This window comes from Mesoplodon bidens, assembly GCF_964165515.1.
Source record: "Mesoplodon bidens genome assembly, chromosome: 17".
NCBI classification, from domain to species: domain Eukaryota; kingdom Metazoa; phylum Chordata; class Mammalia; order Artiodactyla; family Ziphiidae; genus Mesoplodon; species Mesoplodon bidens.
The window spans coordinates 66,515,314-66,540,254 of record NC_138174.1 but is presented as its reverse complement, the minus strand read 5'-3'; the positions used below and the strand labels follow the sequence as shown (position 1 = coordinate 66,540,254).

At 43.8% G+C, this 24,941-nt stretch overlaps 1 protein-coding gene across 7 annotated transcripts in view; it reads left to right on the top strand.

The window, feature by feature from the left end:
• Positions 1-651: 651 nt before the first annotated feature.
• Positions 652-24,941, top strand: part of DOCK9 (dedicator of cytokinesis 9) — a 277,528-nt gene continuing 253,238 nt past the window's right edge. For 6 of the 7 annotated variants that reach the window (XM_081214647.1, XM_081214645.1, XM_081214646.1 and 3 more), the window contains exon 1: positions 653-880. In XM_081214647.1, the coding sequence (XP_081070773.1) occupies positions 752-880 (129 nt within the window). In that variant the 5' untranslated portion in view covers positions 653-751. Of the gene's footprint in view, positions 881-24,941 lie in introns of all 7 variants that reach the window. The other variant, XM_081214643.1, reaches the window with a different exon arrangement.

Genomic DNA, 24,941 nt, shown 5'->3' with positions numbered 1-24,941 from the left:
GGGGGGGGTGGGCGTGGTGCTACCGAACCCCGACCCTGCCGGTGACCGCGGAGTCCCCAAGATGCTGGGACTCCGCGGGCAAGGAACCCACGGTCCCAGTGTATAGGCATCGGCTCCGAGGACTTGGCGACCCGGGAGGGCGCCGGGTCGCGCGCCCTCCCGGCGGCTTGCGCGGCCCTCGCCCCGGGTCTTCGGACGTGCGGCCTGGGGAACAGTCGGACCGGGGAGGAGGCGCCTCCCCGGGGTCCCTACCTGCCCCGCCAGGGGTCCGGGCCAGCGCGCTGCCAGCGTCCCGCTGCCCGCCTCACGCGCCGTAAGGCACCCGCCGCCCGACCTGCAGGGCCCGCTGTCCTGCCGTGCCGGCCCCTCCTCCGCCCGCCCCGCCCCGCCCCGCCCCGCGCTGCGCCGGACACCCCGCCCCGAAGAGGCGGCCCGGCGAACGGGCGCCGAGGGAGGCTGGTGGCATGGGGGAGCCGCCGCCGCGGCCACAAGCACAGTTGCCCCTAGCGAGCCCCGGCGCCGCTCGGAGTGCGGGGGACCGCGGGAGCCTAGGGGGGTGGCTCGGGGCGTGACACCGAGCGGAGGGCGTGGCTCGGGCTGCGCCGCCCGGACGCGCGGCGAGCGGCGGGGGGAGCGGGCGGCGGCGCCTGGGGCCGCGGGCGGGCCGGGCCGAGCGCCGAGGGCGCACCTGGCGGCGGCGCGGCCCGGCCGGACTGCCGGAGCAGGCTCGGCGGCGGCGCTGGTGGCGAGGATGTCGCAGCCGCCGCTGCTCCTCTCCTCGGCGGAGACTCGGAAGTTCACCCGGGCGCTGAGTAAGCCGGGCACGGCGGCCGAGCTGCGGCAGAGCGTGTCGGAGGTGGTGCGCGGCTCGGTGCTCCTGGTGAGTGCGGGACCACGGAGGGAGGGAGGGAGGCGGGCGGGCGGGCGGCCACCTCCTTCACGCTCCTCTAAGTCGGCGGGGCGGAGGCGGAGCCGCCGACCCTACTGGGTCTGCAGGATTAAGAGGTGGTGAAGGATGGGGGTGTTATACAGGGGAGAAGGGAAGGTCCTGGAAAGGCAGCAGCTCCCAGACCCCCACCCTACGTCTAGGGGGTCCTCTCCCCACTGCGGCCCCTTTCCTCCGGGGAAATTTCCTGGGAATGAGATCGCAATCTCCCTCCTCCCCCCTCCCCCCGAACTTTACGTCCCTTTGCCGACTGGGAAATTACTCTCTCCTTTTCCTCTCCCTCCCTCCCACATTCCCCTTGTCCTCCCTTATTCTGGAGGGGCTTGGCACCTGTGGCCTGAAGGGGCGCAGGGGAGTGGAGGTGGGGACTTCCTTTTCCAGTCCGCAACCCAGGGTGGGATATGGCCCTGCGGACCCTTTGGGTGGGCTAAGCTCCAGAAGGGAAGGGGTTCCGCATTCTCCCCTCCACTCCATCCCCCTGGCCGGCATCCTGAGATTTGGCCGCCTCTTATCAAGGGTTAAGGGTCTTGATAGGAATCCCCCGTGGCTTCGGCCTGGGTGCAAATTACTACGAAGTTTGGGGATTTGGAGCAAGCAGACCGGTGATTAATCTGGTCGTAGCAGAAAGTCTTTTGAGAATAGGCCTCTGGGTGTGAGGAAGATGAAGTTTTGAATCAACTTTTCCACTGCCAGGGCTGGTCCTGCTGTATTTGGAAACGCAGTACACCCCATCACTTGGAAGGTGCGGAAGAGCAGCATTGTGCTGTCCTGGGGAGCTGGAAACTTTGAGCAGCTCCTTGCGCTGGCGCTGGCATTTGTTTTCTTGAAAGGGGCTTGTTTGTGGGTGGGTGACTTGTGTTTGTTGGAACGATCCAAGAAGATGGGCCTTGGAAGTGATTCTCTGGGCTTCGTGTGGGTTATCGTTGGGGTGGAGTGCTGGGTCCCTTAACACAGGGCCTGGCTCATCTTTTCGCTGGCAGATAGATGCCCTTTCTGGTCAGAGACGGAATGACGTGAATGCTGGTTGTGGAGATCGGAGACGAAGCTTCCCTGATTTCCATAGCTAGTCTGCGCAGTTTGATTTTTCTCTCAGTTGCTCTGACAACTCCCTCTAGATTCCTCAAACTCCAGTTTGTTTAGTAATCAGGGATTTTAATTGTCTCTTTTTACTGAAGTTCAGTAGAGCAGGAGTTGAGAGCAGACCAAAACCTGGGATCTCGTCCGTAACTTCAGTTGCTTTGGCCTCAGTGGTATATCCTGTATCTTCCTGACTTTCGCCAGTGTGTGTATGTTAAGGAGACAGCCCGCAAACATCTGTGGCATCTTGTTTGTTCTGGAAGGAAACTTCGTTCTTTTAGCTGGGGGCACTGTCCTCATTAGAGATTTGAGGCAAAAGAAGAGTAACTAAAATCATGATTTCCAAAGTGCGGACAGACCCGGACTGGAAAGGAGGTACTAGTTTGATAAGCCATTAGGTTGAGCACAACACTGCTCGTTACTCATGTGCCACAGTCCTTGAATTCCACAGCCCTTCCTGTTGGAGGCTGGCCTACTGCTAGTGCCCTAGTAGTGTCCATTCCCATGTGCGACATACTGCTGCTGTGCTCCACCTCATGACACGTTAATAGTACATCTGTTTTCCCTATTCACCCTTAAGCATGAACAGCCAGACGTTTGGCTGGTGTCTCAGCCCTTAGTGTTGTCTGTCTGTGATCACTTGTCTGATGAAACTTGTGATGAAGCAAACACAAAATCCTGGAAAGTAGGTGGGCCTCCTCGGGCCTTTGAAAGGCTCCCCCGCTGAATGGGAAATACACTGCAGTGATTCTGCATTGCAGATGGAGGAATTTGCAATAGCTTACAGTTACTAAAAACGACCCATCCACCTCACCCCCCTCACCTCCTGCCAGGTATTCTGCCACCGCCTGCTGTTTCTTGCTGCTCCCCAGTGTCTGCCATGAAGCCACAGCAGGTGCACCTGTCTCGGCTTTGTTCTAGGAGCATCCAAGAAGGTACCCCTGATCCCTGCAGAAGGCAGAGCAGCAACCAAGCCGGGGTTTGGAATCCCATGGTCCACCGATCCATGCTTGGATGGAAGTAGTACTCTCCTCTGTTTTTGACAGCTTGGGTCAGCGCTAATACAATGCCTACAGCATAGTAAACACACAGTAAATACCTCTTAACTAGCTGACTAACGTAGCAATTCTGTAGATGGACTAAAAGAAAAACGAACAGGGTATGGCTTTAACTAGCTCTTCTCATGTTTCTAGTATTGATGAGTGGCTTTTAGTGAGATCAGAAACAACAGAATTAAATAGTTCAGTGGGTAATAAAGGCTGCCATTTAAAAAACAAGCTTTAAAGTGTAGAAGTAAGGTGTACTCATAAATTTGTTGTTGTTTGTTAGGTTCATTTTTCATAAGCTCCGGTGTGTGGGCCTGATAGTGTATTAATTTGTTTGAAAACCTTGAAAAAAATACAAAAGAGCAGAGAGAATAGCATCACGAACCTTCATAATCCATCACCCAGATTCAGTAATTATCAAGATTTTGCTAAACTTGCTTTAACTATCCCCTTTCCCCCTCGTTTTTTGGTGTGATTGTGAGTGCCATGCCTCCCATCATTTCACCCCTATATAATACCCAGTGTGTATTATTAAAAATAAGGATGTTTTCTTACTACAATGCCATTATGTTAAAGTTTGCAATAATCTGTTGACATACTATTCAGATTTCCCAGATTGCCTAAGAAACATCTTTTAATGGTAGTTTGTTCTAATCAGGATCCTAACAAGTTTTGCTGGCTTTTTCAAATGTGGTTTACTCTTTCATGAGCCTTAGAATTATTAATGACGGAGTGAACCCTCCCTGGCGTCAGGAGTCCTGAGTTTTAATCCTAGAGGTTTAGTAGTGCAGAGTGTGGGCTCTGAAGTCAGAGCACCTGGGTTGTAATTCCACCTCTACCCCTTACCAGCTGTGCAGTCTTAGGCGTATAACAGCCTTGGTGTGCCTTGGTTTTCTCATCTGTAGAGATGGTAATCATACTCACTTTATATGGTTGTTGGGAGGATTATATGAGCCATAGAGGTAAAGCTCTTAGATGGTGCCCAGCTGATATTCTGCCAGCTACTTAAGTCACCCTGGGCTGTCACTTAACTTCTCTGAACCTCAGGGCTCCTGTTAAATGAGGAGCTGTACTAGATTGTTCTGGAGTCCCTTTCCTTACCAACAGGATTCGATTCTAAGATGCTTTTATAAGAGTAGCAGAGGTACTACTAGTCATATTCTTAACTGTAGGAAATGTAATTTATGGTTTTGGGTAATGAAAGAAGAATCCTCCCAATTCCAGAATTAGCTGCCCATGATTGAGAATAGGCAGGAGGGCAGCACGTTCAAAATATACGCAAGCTCAGGAGAAAAACTAGAAATAATTCCCCGATCAGGGTTGACTTGCGATTGGGCCTTTCAGATGCATTAAAGATAGCATCATAATGACCTAGATCTAACGGAGTATACCACCCAAGGCCTAAAAATATTCTTTTTCTGAAAGGTTTGTGTAAATATTGGGACAGGGCGCTTTGCATGGGTTTGCTGGCTCGATTGCGCTTGGGTATTGATGCCCAAGTCATCTGGCTGCCGGCTTCCTTGCCGATCTTATCTCAGCATGCTCAGCTTCAGGCTCTCCTTTGACATCAAGCCCCTGCTGGTGACACCATTGCACAGCCATCGGAGAGCCTGCAGTATGAAACGAAATGAAACCGAGTCAGGCTGTCACTAAATTTTCCTTTGTGTAACTGGAGGATGATGGACAGAGGTGTGGGGTGATAATCTCCCGGAGTGCATACTCGAGGCCCTTCTCGCCCTCCCAGTTCAGTCAACACGAGATTTCCAGTATGATCTGAGGTAACCTGAGACCCGAGGGGTGGTGTTCTTTGAAATCCTCAGGTAACGTAAAACCTCATTTTGGCTGTAATTTTAAATCAGATAGGATAGTAAATCGGTAACTGAACTGGCCTGAGCTTCACCTCACTGTCTTTCTCCACCCTCTGGTAGAGTCCTAACAACAGAAATGTCCCAGAATACAGGAAGCAGGGTGGAGGCCCATCTCCAACTAGATAATCAACAACAGGTTCTACTTCTTTGGTTTCTGGTCCATTTGAATATTGGGAGACAGGAGGACATCAGTAACGCCTTGAATTTGAAAAGGGAAGAACGGAATTGTGAAACCTTCATCCACATTTGTTGAGGGCCTGCTCTGTGCTAGGACTTTTTGCTGGGTGCTGAGGACCTGCTGCTGTGTTGGAGCAGGCCCTTGCCCTGAAGGGTTTATGGTCTAGACAGGTGCACAGGTCACTCTTCAACAAAAAGATAGCAGCACGCAGGAGCACACATAAAGGTTCAAACGCCTGGTTCAGATGACACGTGAAGATGAAATAGCAGAGAACTGATATACTTGGGAAAGGGTTTGTGAAGAATTGAACTGGACCTGGAAGATGTAATGGTAAGGGAGACTTTTCTCCAGAAAATAATGAGAGATAGAGATTGAGCACATGCTTAAAATGCCCGGCTAGGCAAAGAAGGAGCAAAGCAGCTTGGACAGAGAGGGGTAAGTTTTAGAAGGAAGGGAGAGAAGCTTTGAGAACTACAGTTGCTAATTTGGGGAACAATTTCAATGACTGGCTGAGAACACATCATAAATGCTTCTTAGAGAGATCTTCCCCTCAGTGTAATCTTGGGGGTAAATAATACGACGGTTTTGTGTCACACAAGCCTAAGGACCCAAAGAGAAGCCTGTGACCCAGAACAGAAAACAGGCCTTTGTGTGTGTCAACCTTTACGGTGCATGTGAGCAGTTGTCAAACATGGTGGGTACACCGTTGAGTAAATGATATTGCAAAAAAAGTATTGGGGTCCCACTTTATACAGTAAGTCCCCTACATACGAACCTTCAAGTTGTGAAGTTTCAAAGATGTGAACATGCCCCTGTAGCCCAGCTGTTGTACTGTACTACTGTACTTTTCAAGGTACTGTACTGTAAGATTAAAAATGTTTTATTTTTTGTGTGAAAACTATTATAAGCCTGTTACAGTACAGTACTATATAGCCGATTGTGTTAGTTTGTGACCTAAGCTAACTTTGTTGGACTTACGAACAAATTGGACTTAAGAACACACTCTTGGAATGGAACTCGTTCGTATGTAGGGGACTTGTGTCACTGAAATAAGTGATAACTAAATGTAAGAGTCACATGTAAAATAAATCAAAGAAACGGCGTAAAACATGGGTGAATAATCATGTAAGGGTGGAGAGGAATTTTTTTAAAGCATGAAAGTAAAGGAAAATAGCAGTTTGGCCTGGGCTTGGGAGGTGAACCGGGACCTTGCCATTGATGAGCTGAGGACTTTGATCAGGTTTCTTCACCTAAGCCTCAGTTTGCTCATCTGAGGATTGGGATTGTTAGGTATTATTATCTTAGGGCATTCTTAAAATAAAGATTAAATAATTTAATATATGTAAAGATCCTTAATACTAAGTGCTTAATAAAGGTAAGCTTGTATTATGATAATAAAAGATTGCTTGTCTTAACTAAATATATCTGGAGCCAGCATTTATTAAGCACTTACTGTGTCCTAGGATATGTGTTAGGGAGGTCAAGTCACCTCAAGGTCACAAGCCTATAAGTGGGGGATCTGTGTCTTGAACCTGGGCACCGTGGCTTCAGACCATGTGTTGCTACTCACCACTCTGCCTTCTGCCTCCCCATGCAAACTCAAACCTCTGTTCTGTATGTTACAAGTACCATACATTTAAAAGTCAAATAGTAAGCTTAGGAACAGTATTTGTCTTCTCTATATATCTATATCTCTGTCATAGTGTTAAGTTTAAAAAAATATATTGAGAGTTCTTACAAATCAATTAAAAAAAGAAAAATACTCCAGAAGAAAAATGGGCAAGGACATTAATAGGTAATTCCTCAAAGAAAGGAATACAGTTAGCCAATAAAGAACAGAAGAAAAACATGTTCAGCCTTGCTAACAAAGAAACATTAATTACAACAAGGTGCCATTTTGCTTGATAAATTTGCAAATATGCAGAGATAGAAAAGGTTTTGCACGGATGGGGTGAGCCGGGCACTTTTGTTTGCAGGGCTTCCTCATCCCACAATTCCAGGGGCCCCATTCGTGTGGCATTTTATGAGAATTGTGTCACCTGGGTTTTGTAACATGCATGGTATAACTTTTTGAGCTGGGCTGTATGTATCAAGAACTTTAACATGCTTCCGTTCTTTGGCTCAGTACTTAAAATTATAGGAATTCCCCCTAAGGACTAAACTGAAACGTACATAAAGGACAGTGTCTGAAGTCACAGTGATGACGGTTCAAGGCAGAAAATGGAAAATACTGACCAACTGCAAACTATCTAAAGGTCTTAACAGTAGTGTAAATGAATTGTGGGGTTGGATTGTTTATGATGCCATTAAGTTTAGTTTTAGAAGAATAATGACTTGAGAAAATTCTTCCATTATAGTGTTGGGAGGCAGTGAGGCCTGCGGTTAAGTTTGGGGGCCTGGGTTCTGTTACCACTTTAATACTAACCACTATGTGACCTTGGGTTGTGCCCCTGCAGCCTGGCTTCTGCCTTTAGTGTGGGGTAGCCTCTCCGTCCTCACCCCTTCAACTTGTCTTCTGCAGCATTTGTTACCACGCAGCACCCCTCTCCCCTTCTCTGGTTCTCCCATTCCTCTGTTCCCTTGCTTCACTCCACCCTTCCGAAAGAGTCCCATTGCCACCTTTGGCTCCATAACATTTAATCTCTTCCCTGCACTCTGCAGCGAGCTGCATACCTTCATTGCAATTTCTGAATCATTATCTCAGTTTTGATTTTTCCCCCCAGCTCAGACCTGCTTTTCTGCTAACTTGCCTGATGTGTACTTGGCTGTCCTACCAGTCCCTTAAGTTTAGCATCTATGAAACATAAACAGTCACTTTTCATCTCAAAGCAGCCGTCGTTTTTGCATACTTGTTTTCTGTAGTGAGAGTCATCGTTGCATGGTCACCAACTCTGAAATCTCTAATTCCTCCTTATTTCTCCCTCACGCTGCCTCTCCATTGAGGGTGGCTGGGGACCACATTGTCCACATTCTGGTACCCGGGTTGATGGGACAGCCACTGTCTTGAATGTGGTGGGTTCTTTTTTTTTTGGCTGCATTGGGTCTTCGTTGCTGCACTCGGGCTTTCTCTGGTTGCAGCAAGTGGGGGCTACTCTTCGTTGCGGTGCACGGGCTTCTCATTGCGGTGGCTTCTCTTGTTACCGAGCATGGGGTCTAGGCGTGTGGGCTTCAGTAGTTGCAGCATGCAGGCTCAGTAGTTGTGGCTCGCAGGCTCTAGAGCACAGGCTCAGTAGTTGTGGCGCATGGGATCTTCCCGGACCAGGGCTCGAACCTGTGTCCCCTGCATTGGCAGGTGGATTCTTAACCACTGCATCACCAGGGAAGCCCCACAATTTACATATTGATGTGTATGTACATTTGTTTCGCATCTGTTTCCCTCACTGGACTGTTGGTTCACCATGGTTTCCCCAGTACCTGGCACTTAGCAGGGGCTCTCTCTATATATATATATATTTTAAAATTTTATTGAAATATAGTTGATTTACAATGTTGTGTTAGTTTCAGGTGCACAGCAAAGTAATTCAGTTATATACATATATATATTCTTTTTCAGATTCTTCTCCATTATAGGTTATTACAAGATACTAGATTTTTTTTTGATGAATGAAAGACTCCTGAAGTCTCTACATCTGACACGTTTTATTTTTAAATCTTTTTTTGATTCCCCACTGCCCCTAATTTCTCTTCCCTGCACCCATTTCTATTTACTTCAGTCTAGCCTATCTCTCTCTGCCAGATTAACTTTCCTAACGCACAGGATCCATTATATCATTAGTTTCTCATTGCAACCTGATAGATTTGATGATGTTCATGTACATAAGAATGCATCACTTTGAGGCTGGCCCTTTGTCTGCTTTAGTTTAGAAAAAGCAAGTTGTCAGTAAATCTGTGTGATCTTTGCATAGCTTTTGAGAGCAGCTACGCATTTTAATACAAGTAATATTCATTTCCTTTTTTAGGACAGTTTCTTTTCACCAAATCTGTTGAACTCCAGTGTGTAAAAGAACACAGTGATCTAATTCTTATGTTAGGTATCTAGTAACTCATCTGAGAAGAAAACAAAATAAAACAAAAATACAAATAATAAAAACCTGGAAGTGCTTTTCTATCGCTTGAAGCATGAGTTTTGCAAATCATTAAGAAGTACTTAGATGGTGAAGTTTTTTCTGTTTCTTTTACATCTCTGTCACTTTTTCTTTTTCTCTAATGGACTGCTTAAATTCTTATCAGCAAATTGTTGGCAAGGAGACTTACTACCTGATCAGAGCTCTGTAATGCCAAATTGTTTGTTGGCATCTCCCTGCCCCCCGCTTTCTTTGAAGTTGGCAGGAATAAATACAATCAAGATAGTGCTTGGGTATGTCTACTTAGGGAGGCTGGCTGGGTCAGTGCATGTGTGGGAGATGTGCCCATTTATTTATTATAGATTAACATTTGTTGAATATTAGTCTGAAAGTGAATCTGAAAGCAGATGTCATTGAACTGCCCACCATCTCCACTGACCACAAGAAGTTTATTCTCAAACTCTGTGTACTTAGAGATTCACATACTGTATTTTCATACAGAAAATACACGTTCTGTCATGTGGATATAGAAATGTTCTAAGGAAAGTTGTTTACCATGATAAATTAAAAAATTATGAACAGTATATACAGATTGTTCACTTTTTAAAAAAGCATAAGCACTATTTTGTTGATGAAAACGTTTTATGGTATTACAGATGCTACAGTACAGTATGGTCTTCTTTCAGGACTAAGTTAAATATCAGATGTTTAGTCTCTGAATTCTAGAACTTAGAAAATACTGTGGTATAACCAAGTTTCTGTTAATAGGGGGTAGTTCTGTGAGGAGTAGCAGTAGGATATAGTGGATAAGAACTTGAGCTCAGGAGGTTCTAAACCCAGCTCTTCAGAGAAAGCTCTGCTTTCTCAGTCTCTTCACCCCAAGAATGGACATCATAATAGCACTCATCCCATAGATGTTTGGGTTGATTAAGTGAGAAGATGCATATAAAGCACTTAGAATAGGGCCTGGCGCACAGTAACCCAGTAAGTACAAACTTTTGTGACTTATGAGGGCAGCCTAAAGGAATATCATACAACTCTTAAAAGTGATCCTTATGGAGGACTTATAACAGGGGAAAATTTTAATGTTGGGTGAAAAAGAAATAGTATGTGGAAGTATGTACGTCACAATTGTGTAAGAAATAACCTGTGTGTAAGAAAAATGTTGGAAGGAAATACGTGAAAAGGGAATATGATTTGTTCTTTATATACTCTAATATTTTCTAATTGTTTAACTTTCATAAGTGAATGGATAATAACCTATCAAGAAAAAAGAAAACGAATATAGGAGGGAAATTTTGGTGCTTCATGTAAGACGCTCCAATTGGTCCTCTTTGAAAATTGTGCATCTTAGTGCTTATACAGGTGTGCATCTTAATGTAAAATGTGTGTTCCTGGAATAAGATACACACGTGCATCTTGGTAGCAAAAATATTGTCAACAGGTTAAGGGTCCTGCTTTGAATGCTCAGAGGAAGGAGGCCCAGGTGAAATAATGAAATGTTGCACTTGACGGTGTTATAAAATTCTTTCCAAAAAACATCTTGCATGAGCCTCTGGAAAAATGTAGTCAGACAGACAGGGATAGTGGGGTTTTGGGTTTGTTTATTTATTTGTTTGTTTAAATTTCTGTTTTGATGAGGAAACTGAAGACCAGAGAAGTCAAGTGACTCGCTTAAGGTCACCTGGCTCAGAGTTAACACGTTTTTCTTGTTAGGGTGGCAGGGTGTGTTAAAAAAGATATAATTTTAAAATTTGAGTTTGTCAGAAACTTTTAAATGGTTAATTTGAATCATTACACGCCTTTGTGGAAAGTACCATGAATTCTCTGGGTTGGTAGAAATTTGTGACATGGAAATGAAATCATACTGCTTTGGAGGTGAAAGATATCTCTAGAGGTCATCTGGTTCAGCTTCCTAATTTTACAGATGAGGAAGATAAGATCTACCATGGTTAATCTGTTTGTCTATGGTCATATAGTTCCTGTTACAGAGGAGAACAAAGAACAAAATCTACAGAGTTTACTGGCTCTGATCCAATGTATTTTCCACTGACCCCAGGAAATAATTGAATGTACTTTGTTTACTTTTGCATTTTATCAAGTATCTTTACATACTATGGTAATCAGATAATATCAGAATATGAAACATCTATTTGTACCATGGATCTCTTTCCCGCTTGTATATTTCATTAGTCCTAGGCCAGTTTGTAGGTGAAACTGACATTCATTTTTCCATAAGCCAAGAAATGTGTTCTTCATTTCTGTTTAAGGGATATTAGGAGGACAGGAAGAAATAAAAAGCAAGAATTACAAGATTAATCTACAAAAGATCTCAATAGAAACTTACTGAACAAGGAAGAATTAATTTAGTAGTCAGATAATATTTTTTTAAGGGATATGAAATCATGGTTTTATGTGTACTTTGGTTAAAATAATTATGTGGCTTGAGGAAAAAACCTTCATGGGCCTATTAACCTAAAGTTCTTTAATGTAGAATAAACTCTGTTAATCTAGGTCATTTTACCTTTCAGCCTGCTTTGCCTTGGCTAAAATAAATATTCAGCTGTAAATGGCAATTTGTTCAAATTGTATCATTACAAAAAGAGTTGTATTTCTAAGATTGTTTAGAGAATTTATTTAATCTGTCATTCTAACTTATTGCTATTTTCTTAAGTAGAAAGCAGAGTTCCTATGGTGATAGCAGAGGTCCCATAATATTTATAGTATACTAAATTCGTTTATAAACCATTACACTAGCTAGATATTTAATCTCTTAGGTTAGCTTTTTTTCTTCCCAGGATTTGAATATGTTCATTTAGCCATTTTAATTTTCTTTATTCTTTAAAGAATACCTTCTGAGAGAATGTTAATTATTTTTTTTCCAGAAGATGAGAAATAACTGCTGTTTTATCATTGTTTTTTTTTTTAAATGGAGTAATGTGTACCCTACTGATTTCTTTGGAGTTGATTTTGTGAAAAACCAATTAAAGTATCAAATTTTTAAAGGGACTTAGCATTCAAAGCCACTTAAAACTGAGATGGGCAAAGATTCCTGACACAATGTTAATTTCTCCTGGAAGAATTAATATATCAGGCATAGTTGCTGGGGACTCCATAGGTAGTGGGATGGTGGGGATGGGCTCCTTTGGTGGATTTTGGGGAGGGGGGGTCCATTTGAGGAAAGGGGTTTCAGAATAGCTTCCAGAATTTGAGAGAATCACAGATGTCTTCTTCCATAGCTTCAGTTGTTGGAAATGATCAGAAAGAGTGCTGACTTCTTTCTTTACCACTTGGAGTCTTGGTGTCTTGGATATATCCCCTACTCTGTGAAGCAAGCTCCAAACCACTCTACCCCACAGTCTCCCAGCATATTCCAGTGAGCTGTACACTTGCTGTTATGAGGCCTGGGTTCTACCTGTGATGCCTATCCCTTTGTGGTCTTGGCCTGGTGTCACCCGCACAATGTGGGGGGACACTGACCAGCCTACAGTGGATTTAAGCTCCTCCTTTTGGACCAGATATTTTGCTTTGGAGCCTGGCCTAGTGCGGCCCTGGAGCTCATTTCCATCAAAGGTGACCTTTGGGAGGGGAGGGGCAGAGGCCAGATGGAGCCCAGGCTTCTGTGCTCCAGGCTTCCTCGTGATCTTCTTCTTAGCAGTCCAGGGTGTCTTGCCCTGGAGCCTCCTGAGGATTCAGTGTCCTCTTGTTTATCTATTAGTCAGGATCTTAGCAGATCTTGAGGCATATTTTGAGGTTTTTTAAAAAAATTAATTAATGTATTTATTTATTTTTGGCTGGGTTGGGTCTTCATTTCTGTGCGAGGGCCTTCTCTAGTTGCGGCAAGCGGGGGCCACTCTTCATCGTGATGCGCGGGCCTCTCTCTATCATGGCCTCTCTAGTTGCGGAGCACAGGCTCAGTAGGTGTGGCTCATGGGCCTAATTGCTCTGCGGCATGTGAGATCTTCCCAGACCAAGGCTCAAACCCGTGTCCCCTACATTGGCAGGCAGATTCTCACCCACTGTGCCACCAGGGAAGCCCTATTTTTTGAGTTCTTAACAGTGACATTAGCAGACAGAAATGTTGTGTTGTTACAATTTTTTAAGCTCTTGTGCTTAAAAACTTGTGTTCAGTAGATCCCCAGTTGTCACTGGTTGTTCATTTACTCAACAGACACTACAGGATAAACATTTGATTAAGACACAGACCTTGTCCTCAAAGACTGTGCAGTCTAGAGGGAAAAGGAGCACAGACAGCCCCCAGGGAGCCCTTGGGTTGGTGTTCCCCTTTGGGAGTCCTCTGCCTCGTGGCTGTTTTCGCATCCTGGAAGGAAGAAGGACGGTTGTGACCTGTTGCAGGTTGAGTTCCTAGGAAGGTGCTGAGAGTGAAGTCAGCTTTCTGGGAAGTAGAAAGGTACTGGGACCTCAACTATTACACTGCTTTCCTGAGACCCAGGAAACATGAAGCTTGACCTGCGTGTTCATTGTAGGAGTAGTGACAGAATGTTTGTCTCGAAGATATTGAGTAGAGATAGAGGAAACTCACATCAGTGATAAGAGTGCAATGGGAATTGTGGGTCAGGCTCAAAGGCACAGACTATAGAGCTAGAGAGGGAGCTATTAACATCCTAAAGAGTCTTAAAATTAAGACTTTTATCTATGCACGAGTAATTTACTTTGCCAACTAGGGAGAACAGATTGGACATTTAAGAGATTTATTTCTCGTGACATCTAGAATATGTTCTGAGGTGCAAAGATCCCCAAATATGCAGGGATTTAGATCTTGATCATGTCCTTATTTAGTCCTAGAAGCCATATGAAACGTGTGTTAAATAATTCAGTGTGATAGTAACATATTAAACTTACGTTAAATAATATGGTAGTATATTATTGTAGTTATTTATATACTGTGGTTGAGGGTTTAAGAACTGTAAAACCTCTGCTTTCTTCAGAACTGAAAATGAAACCAATTTTTGTGGGGCTCCAGATTAAAAATAATCTGAATTGATTGTGAGAACTGTGCATGAAAAGAAAATTCAGTTTTTTATGCAAAATTGTCAGTGACTTTAAGCTCCATGGAACAGAGATTTGCATGGTGCTGTTGCCTGGGTTTTTAGTGATTGTAAAAGAAACTAAGCATGGGTGCTTTTGGAAGCAAGGTGACATCCTGCTGATTGCAGTTAGGCTAATGATAGCATAACTGACACTAGAAAAGTACCCCTTTTCAAGTGCAGAGGAACATCTTTATTAATAAAATACTAAAATTCGTTCTTATGTAAGGTTGCATTACTTGGTTTAGGCTTGATTTTTATTTAGTTTCATAGATTGATTTTTGCTTCCTACTTTTAAGGACGTGTGTGGATTATGTTAGTAAGCTCCTGGGAAAAGAAATGAGCAAGTATTTGATTGACAAATAAATACACATATTATAGATGCTTCCACATCTATGTCTCCACATTTCTGAATAGATAGATTGTTAAAAATTAATTTTTTATTGAAAGATAGTTGATGTACAGTATTATATAAATAACAGGTGTACAATATAGTTAGTCACAATTTTTAAAGGTTATATTTCACCTACAGTTGTTATAAAATATTCACTATATTCCCCGTGTTGTACAGGAGTTGATTTTTTAAAAAATATTTATTTATTTATTTGGCTGCTCGGGGTCTTAGTTGCGGCCTGCGGGATCTAGTTCCCTGACCAGGGATTGACCTGGGCTGCTTGCTTTGGGAGCGTGGAGTCTTAACCACTGGACCACCTGGGAAGTCCCAGGAATAGATTTTTTTTTAAAAATTAATTAATTAATTTATGGCTGTGTTGGGTCTTCGTTGCTGCACGCAGGCTTTCTCTAGTTGCAGCGATAGGGGCTGCTCTTCGTTGCAGTGCGCAGGCTTCTCCTTGCAGTGGCTTATTGTCGCAGAGCACAGGCTCTAGGCGCGCGGGCTGCAATAGTTGTGGCTCACGGGCTCAGTAGTGGTGGCTCACGGGCTCTAGAGGGCACAGGCTCAGTAGTTATGGCGCACAGGCTTAGTTGCTCCGTGGCATTTGGGATCTTCCCAGACCAGGGATTGAATCCCTGTCTCCTGCATTGGCAGGCGGATTCTTAACCACTGCGCCACCAGGGATGTCCCCAGGAATAGATTTTTAATTTCACACATGCACTGAACTAATTGAACACATTTGTTGAGTCCCTACACGTGCCAAGTACTGTGCTAGGTGCTTGGGGCAAGCAGGATGAGTAAGACAGATCCTTTCCTACCTTGCTGACAGACTAATAGGGAGGGAAGATTGCAAAAGAAGCTTTATGCACATTTAAATCGAAGATTGGAAAGTTAAAAGTAACGTGTTAAAGGCTACTAAGGAAACGAGAGTACCTCTAGTGGAGGGAATTAGAAAAAACTTACTGAAGGTGGTGGCATTTTGAGCTGAAAGTAATTTGAGAGATGACAACTGTTCTGGCTAGAGGGACCCTGTGACAAAGGCCCCGAGGAAGGAAATCTGGGGAACATGGTAGTTGAGCCTGGTGAGGTGTTGGGAGAGTTAGGGGCGCACAGATCCCCATCACCCAAGGAAGGAGGGGGCTGACAGAGGCCATGTCTGGAGTGTTGACTTTTTTCTTCGTTTTGGGTTTTTGAGCTGGAAGGTGCCTGGATCAGAGCTTTGCCGAGGGACTATGGTGACCATGACATTGGAGCCCAGTGGCTGGGGTGGGGATAGAGGCAGAGAACTGGGGTTTTAGATGTTACTTAGGAGACTTTACTATAATTTAGGCAAGAGATAGAGGTCATGTGTAAGAAGAATTTTGGGATAAAGTCGCTAAGTATTTGAACCTGATTAGGTTAGGTTATTTATTCAGTAAATATTTACCAGTAATCCCTCCTCCTCCCACCCCAGCTGAGCTTGGCACTCCCTGGCTATGGGAGAGTGGGAACCTGGAGGCATTAAATACAGCCTTACGTTTCAGGCGGAGACCAGGACGGTGGTGATACAGAAATCTGAGAACACCCACCCCTCTTACTCAGGCCTTGAAGGAAGTGTAAGTTTACCTGGTCTCCTGCTTTCAGATAAACTGGTGCAGACAGATGAGAATCTCATCTCCCACTATAAACCCCACTAGAGCAAGGGGTTAACAGTGAGCTGTTAGGGGCCTTCATTTTTTAGAGAGTGTTTAGGGTAGAGCTGATAGCTTTAAAAACCAACCATCTAGTCCTTTTTAAAGTACGCAGTCCTATCAGCGTATGCTACACCAGGAGGTCCCGACCAGCTGCTTTCTCTGCCACTGTGTCTTCAAGGCCGATAGTCTGACTTCATACCAGTTTTCTGGAATCACCTTTCTTCCCTCTCCTTTTAAGGAAAAATTAAAGTCTTTAAAAATGGTAGGTTCATAAACAATTATTTAGAGAGAAGATAAATAATTAGGTAATTCATTTTGTTACCCTTTCGTGCACATTTCTGTAATTTACTTGTTTTAGGCAAGAGAAGATAAATGACTGCTTCGTACAACGGGGCCCCAGTTCATTTTTGGATGTGAGTTTCTTTAATATTTCCAGATACAAGCTAAGTCACTGCATGGATTGATAAATTATAGATGGAAAAGTGTTCTCAGTTTTCCTCCTCTTGGATTTCTTTGCTTGCTATGACTGTAGATCTCTCCACCTTGAAATCCCATCTTCCTTTGGTACTGTTGTTACTACCTGGCTGTTAACCAATACGGTGACAGTGGTAATAATGATAACTATTTTTTCATGCCTTCGTTGGTCTCTCACTGTCCCCCATTCTGCTTCCACTGTAGCCATACCCAAGAAGGGTGAGTACCTGAAGTTTCCCTCCTTCTACCCTCCAGAGGGTTTAGCTGCTACCTCTACTTCAAAAACTCACCCCATATCTTAATTTCCAGCCTTGGCCAAGACATTTTTGAGGGTCAGGAAAAGCCAGTTGGTGAAGGGTTATGGTGAGAGAAACATGAGGAGAATCAATGAGAATTTGCCCCACATGGAAGATCTACAGGTCTTCGTCAGCGGCTCCAGAATAGAGCAGCACAGGAGGGAATGGAGCCGTGGAGGCGTTGACCCTACCTTTCTGGTTGTGAGGCCGAGCCACGCACTGTGAAATCCACTGACTGGAGTGTGCTTGTGAATTGTGTGTAACTGGCCTATGATGAGGTGTGTGCAGAAGTGGGGAAGAAGTGTTTAGAAATCTTGAACAGTTTGAGGGGCAACTTTAAGTCTGTTGAATCTAATACAAAGGGTGACATATCTTGCATGCCTTTGTCTTTTATTTCATTTGTTGTTATTATTATTTGGTATATTATAAAAGTGTTGGTCCCCCGTGGAATGGGGGAGTAAGAGCGCCTTCACAAGTAGTTGGAGAAGGCCTGTTGTAGGTTTGTGAAGATGGTAGTCAGGGATGTTCTATTTGAAGTGGTTGGTTTGGGCAGCAGGAATGAGGGGTGCCCGGGCCGGGAGCAGGTGGGTGCTCCTCTTAGCAGCTGAGGAAAAGGGTTCCCTAGTGAGACGGGGTCTTGTGACTTGAAGGAGGTTTTGGGGTGAAGAATAGTGTTTAGGCACATGGCACCCACACCCAGGTGAGGCCCAGCCCCAGCGTTTGGTAGGAGTGTGTATATTGCCTTACCGGCAGGGGCTTCTAGGCTTGGGCTGTTGGACCACCATTGGTAGTGTCATTTTGGGCTCACCAGACATGAATAGGGTATCACGTCTTTCCCTGTGCCCTAAGCTTGCTTTTCCTCTTTTACTTGTCCCTGTCCTTTCGTACCTTGACTCTGCCTAGATATACTGCACAGACCTTAATGGTGATTCTTCTCTTTTGTTTCCCAAATGTGTCTTTAAAATTCTTCTAACATGAAGAAGGATTCCTTCTGTTGGTAGTTTTCCTGGACCCCTTATATTCTAAGCCATGTACCTTTCCATAGGCCTTTTCCCAATTCTGTCACTTGTCTGACAGTGGCTGTTTTTTCTTTCTGTGAAAGGTGGTGTCATGATAGATGTCCAGCAGATATTAACACCAGCAGAGCAGATTCTGGCATCTTGGGCTGGCAACTTCCTAATTCTGTCTTTTCCACCGAAGTGACAGGATATTAAACCACTGAACTGGTGCGCGGTCCTCGGCTGCCTGCCAACGCCGGGGAAAGAATGGACCAGCTTTTGTTTCTCTTGCCTTCTGGGTAGCCTTGGGGTGGATTCTGAGGGGATGTTTTCCCTTGCAGCTCTAACTCGTCTGGTATTGAGAAAGCAGGAAAGCGAGTTTTCCTGTTACGAGCAGTGAACAAAAAGCCAGCAGCGGATGGAGATATCCTGTTGGAGGAGGCTTGGGGCGTGAATGTCGACAAATGCACCTTGTTCTTCCCGTGTCTTTAAGGAATACGAGGAGGTGGGAAGGCAATCAGTCACTCTGCAGGCCAAGTCAAAATGGTTTTCCGTTTATTTATGGTGCTTACTAATAGGATTATAAGTGTGTGCTTTGTGATTTAAAAACTTGTCCGACACAGAGGTCTATAGCACAGGACAAATTAGGAAAATGAAATCGTTTTTTGTTTCCCATGAGATGGTTCTAAGTTTGCCTGGGAGGGGGCAGTGAACTGTACAAGTAAATGTAAGCGCTATCCAAGTTTTATTTATTATTAAGTTTAAAGATCACTTAAAATGGCAAATTCTTGTGGAATTAGATTTACAAGAGGATGGTTTGGTATATGCTCTTAGGGGACCGTTCCTTGGTACTTTTTAAAAAGAACTCACTTTCTCCTCTCTTACTACAAGAGCAATACATGTTTATTATAGGAAAATTAGACAACACGTACAGGCAGCTGAACAGTACAGGAGTGGGCTGGAAAGACGTAGACATGGAAAATTAGAGCAGTGTGGTAAAGGAGAGAAAACCAGGGTCTTCTGGGAGCAGTGGGGGTGGGAAAGGGTCAGGGACGATCTCCCCAGGCACCACCCCGGGGAGGCTGTCTTGCATGCATGCCACACCTTCAGTGGTGACTTTATACCCTTTGAGGCTGGTGTCCCCACTCTACCACGAGTCTAGACCTGATTGAACATTCCAAGTCTGTTTGGGGCTGGAAAACTGTGTGATGACAGGTTGAAAGGCCAATTAACTCACTGCATTTCACATCTTGTCTGTCTAGGAGGAGGAGTGCTAGGCAAGGAGAATCTCTGAAAAGAGACAGATATATTAGCTAGTGAGTGAGTTAGTGGTGTATGTGTGTGTGTGTGTCTGTGTGTGTGTGTGTGTGTCTGTGTGTGTTTGTATCTTTGAGAACCTTGGCTGTAAGGGAGATAAAGAAAATATAAAAGAGTTGATGCAGAAGAGTAAAACGGTTTTTTTTTTTTTTTTTTGCGGTACGCGGGCCTCTCACTGCTGTGGCCTCTCCCGTTGCGGAGCACAGGCTCCGGACGCGCAGGCTCAGCGGCCATGGCTCATGGGCCCAGCCGCTCTGCGGCATGTGGGATCTTCCTGGAGTGGGGCACGAACCCGTGTCCCCTGCATCGGCAGGCGGACTCTCAACCACTGCGCCACCAGGGAAGCCCCTAAAATGGTTTTTTTGAGGAGGGTAAGGGAGAAATGTACTATGGCCTCTGTCATCCTTCAGTGTCTTCTTGACCTTCCCAGTTCCTCCCTGTCTTGCCATATTGACAAGTATTTAGGTGTTCTGTGGAATGAGTAAGTTTCGTTTCACTGTTGTATCTCAGTAAACACTTATAGAGCAGCTGTCAGCAGGTCATACTTTTAGTCAGATTTAGCTTATAAGGATACCGAGAGACAGCCTTATAAGGTATGGGATTAAATTATCTTTTTTTTTTTTTAAATCTGTGAAAACTTATTTACCATCAAACCTGCTAGCCATTTTATTATAGGTAATGTAGGATTAATATGTAAAGTGGAAAGTGTAGAGGCTTGGACTGGATAATCTGTTGATTTTGGTAACTTGTTTACTTAACAGATATTCATTGAGTCCTGTTACATACCAGCTGTTGGGCCAGAAGCTGGACTAGAACTGTAAATTAGACAGTTTATTGCAAGTCTTTGCAATAAACTTTGCAACCTCACAGACCTGCCAGTCTGGTCAGGACATAAATAGGTAACCAGACAGTTCCAATGTGGTGGGATAAGAGCTCCAAAAAGAGACATGTGAGGTGTCCTGTCATTACATGGTAGAGGCATCTGTTCTGGACCAAAGGGAGTGACATCTAGGTGGAGATCTGAAGGATAAAAAGAAATAAGCCAGATAAAGAGGGTATTTTATTTTAGTTATAGGAACCAGCATGTACAAAAAGGCCTGGAGGCAAGAAAAAGCATGGCTTTTTTTTTCTTTTAGTTTAGCATCCAGTAATTAAAGGCTGGTCAGTATGGCCAAAGTCTTTAGCCTCTGATGGGAATGATGAGAGAGGGCTCTGAAGAGGTGAGCTAGGACCCAACATAAGGCCTTCTTAGGCATGTTTAGAAGCAGAAACTTAGGAGTTCAGCAAAGATGAGGGGCGGAGGATCAATATAAAAACATCAGTCGTGTTTCTCTACCAGCAATGAACAAACCAAAAGTGAAATGAAGAAAACAGTTCCAATTACAATAGCATTACAATAAATAGCATCAAAAAATAAATACTTAGGACTAAATTTAACTAAGAAGTGTAAGAATGCTAAATAAATGGAAAGACACCCACTGTTTGTGGATTGGAAGAATTAATATTCTTAAGATGGCACTACTTCCGAAATCTATCTACAATTTAATACCATTTCTATCAAAATCCTACCTGCCTTTTTTGCAGATATCGACATACTGATCCTAAAATTCATAAGGAAGTTTGGGAAACCCAGAATAATGAAAAAAAATCTTGAAAAAAAAAACCAAAGTTGGAGGACTTACACTTCCGGATTTCAAAACTTTCTACAGAGCTGTAGTAGTCAAAAGAGTGTGGTATTGGCATAAGGATAGACATATATATAACAATGAACTAGAATTCAGAGTCCAGTAATAAATCTGTGCATTTATAATCAATTGATATTTTTTACAAGAGTGCCAAGACTATTCAATGGAGATAGACTAGTCTTTTTAGCAAACAGTGCCGGGACAACTGGATATCCATATGCAAAAGATTGAAGTTGGATCCTTATGTCACACCATGCGTAAAAACCCACTCAAAATTGATCATAGACCTAAATGCAAGACCTAAAACTATAAAACTCTTTGAAAAAGAACATAGGTGTAAATCTTCATGACCTTGGATTAGGCAGTGTTTTCTTAGATATGACACCAAAAACACAAGTAACCAAAGAAAAAATTAACTGGATATTATCAAAATGAAAACTTGGGTTTCAAAGAACACAATGTAGAAAGTGAAAAAATAACCCACCGAATGAGAGGAAAGGGACTTGCATCTAGAATGTATAAAGAACTCTTACAACTCATTAATAAAAAGACCACTCAGTTAAAAAATGAGCCGAGTGTCTAAACAAATGTTTCTTTAAAGGAATATACAAATGAATCTGCTTAACATTAGTCATCTGGGAAATGTAATTTAAAACCACAAAGAGCTCCCACTCGGATGGCTAGAACATAAAGACAGACAATAGCCCTTGTCTGTTATTGTCATGTTGGTGAGGGTGTGGAGAGATCTGAGCCCTCAAACATTGCTGGTGGGAATGTGAAATGGTGCAGCCACTTTGGAAAACAGTTTGGCAGTTCTTCAAAAAGCTGAATATAGTGGGGAGGGATAAATTAGGAGTTTGGGATGAACATATACACACTACTATATATAAAATGGATAACCAAAGAAGGACCTACTGTATAGCACAAGGAACTATACTCAATATCTTGTAATAATCTATAAGGGAAAAGAATCTGAAAAAGAATATATATACATGCTCTTTATATATATATATTCTGAATATATATATATAACTGAATATATATATATAACTGAATCATTTTGCTGTACACCTGAAACTAACAGAACATTGTAAATCAACTATATACTTCAGTTTAAAAAAAAAGCTAAATATAGTTACTCTATGACCCAGCCGTTTCACTAGTAGGTATATCTAAGACAATTGAGAACATATGTCCACAGAAAAGCTTGTACATGGAAATATTAGTCATGATTCTCCAGAGAAACAGAACCAATAGGAAATATATGTATATATATCCTATATGTATAGGAAGAGGTTTACTATAAGGAATTGGCTCATGAAATTATGGAGGCTGAGAAGTCCCACAGTCTGCCATCTCCAAGCTGGAGACCCAGGAAAGCCAGTAGTATAATTCAATCTGAGTCTGAAGGTCTGAGAACCAGAAGTACCAAGGGCAGAGGAAGACTGATGTCCCAGCTTAAGTAATCAGCTTAAGGAAGGGCCAAATTTTTCCTCTGCTTTTTGGTCCTATTCAGGGCCTCTGATGACTGGATGATGCCCAGCCACACTGGGGAGGGCAAACTGCTCTACTGAGTTCACTGATTCAAATGCAAATTTTATCCAGAAACGCCCTCACAGACACACCCAGAAATAATATTTAGCCAGGTTGTATCTGAGCACCCTGTGAGCCAGTCAAGTTGACACATAAAACTAACCATCACAACAGATGTTCATAGTAACATTGTGGGTAATAGCCAAAAAGTAGAGAACCCAAATGTCTATAACTGATGAATAACAAATACTATAGTTAACAAAATAGAGTATATCCACACAATGGAATATTATTTAGCCATAAAAAGGAATGAAGTACTGATACATCCCACAACATGGATAAACTTTGAAACATGCTAAGTGGAAAAAGCCAGACATAAAGTCCACATATTTAGAATGTCCAGAATAGGTGAATCCACAGGGACAGAAAGTAGATTAGTGGTTTCCGGGGACTGGGAGAGGGGGCATGGAGAGAGACTGCTAATGCATTTGAGGTTTCTTTCTGGAGTGATAAAAGTTAGATTGTTGTGATGGTTGACAACCCTGTAGATATACTGAAGTCGCTGAATTATATACTTTAAATGAATGAATTTTTTGTGGTGTGTGAATTGTATCTCAATAAAACATTAAAAAAAAAGTATGAATTTTATCCTGAGGTTGGTTGGGATCCCCTGAAGGATTTTCAGCAGGGTGGTGACACGGTTGGATTTGTTTTTGGAAGATCTTTCTGGCTGCAGTGAGGAGAGCGGCTTGGAAGGGTTGAGACGGGAGGCAGGGATCCCACTAAGAGGCTGTTAGGGTGATACAGATGCGAGACTTTGCTGGTTTAAACTAGGGAAATGGCAGTGGGAATGACCGGAAGCAGACAGTAAACTTAACAGGGTTTGGTGATTGATTAGATGTGGGAGGGACAGAGGCGGGCGGGGGCTGGGGGCAGCGATTTGAGGTCTGTGCCTATATGCCCAGCTTAAGCCATAGGTGGAGGAGCGAGCAGGGAAGAAGATGACATCAGCATGCCACCGCTGGACCCACTGAGAGGTCCCGGACCGGGCACACAGAGGTGTCAAGTAGGTAGTTGATACAGAGCTCAGGAATCCAAAACCTCAGGGGGCTTGTTAAAAAATGCAAATTTTGGAGCTTCGCTTTATGTGTATTAAGTCAGAATGTCTAATCAGGGTGGATCTACCTAATTTGAGGCCACCCTGTGGACGTGCCTCGAAACCGTAGGAGTGGATGTGAGATTTCCTGTGGAGAGGGTGTGGAAGAGAAAAGAAGGGACTCCGTCTCCACTTATGAGCCCGGTAGTGGAAGAGGAGACTTCACAGGGGTCTGGACCCTGAGAGATACGAGGCATCCAGGAGGGTGGGGTGTCGGGGAAACCAAGGAAAGGGTGTTTCAAAGCAAGGAAACATAAGCTTGCCATAAGCTTCTGAGAGGTCAGGTAAGGTAATAGATGCAAAGTGTGCATTGGATTTACTGACAAGGTGGTGACCTGGTGAGGTCCATGGGTGGTGCAGACATGTACCTAGAGCCGGGCTGGCGTGGGGCTCCACATGTGGCCCATGGGTCCTCCGAGGGATAGAGTCCTTATGATGATGGGCAGCACCGCCCAGCACGCCTTCCTTGGCTCTTCTGCATTCCATAGTGTGGCCTCGTTGGAGCACAGTAAACACTTACAGGGCCTCTGCTGGGTGAGACCAGGATGCTTGTAGGGGAACCCTTGGTGAGTGACCCTGGCCTATGGGGCACATAGAGCTGGGCAGGGGAAGGAAGATGCAGCTTTAGGGCAGAGGGTCCTGGGGTCGCTGACACAGGTAGATGTCCTGTCTGGTTTTTCACTTGGCCTAGTAGAACCCAGCGGCACAGCATGTGTCAAGATGTCAAGTACTGCCAGGCTGACGGTCTGAATCACTAAGGTGGGGGTTTTTGAAGTTGGGGTATTTCATATTTTTCTTGGTATGTTGATCATGTACAGTTTTGAGAGAGGTCCTGTACAAATACTTGAAATAACCTTCCCAACCCCCAATTTTGGCACATTCTTTGAAATATTGTTTAATACAAGCTATGGGATTCTCTTAGAGTTGTAAATCTAGATCTCATCGGTTTTCAGTAGAACAAAACTACGTTGTATTATCAGTATAAGAAAAATCAACATGAAGGATAGTATCTTCAAAATCAGTTTAACGCATGTCAATTAGTATACTGTCTAAGCAGAGTGCCTGCTGGTCTTTTAGTCTGTTGTAAGCCAGCATGGAGCTCCGGGTCTGCTTATCTGTGTTTTTGAAACCACTGTTCCTTAAGGAGGGTTTAAGTTATTGTTTCCAAGAGCTTTGAAGCTGTTCCAC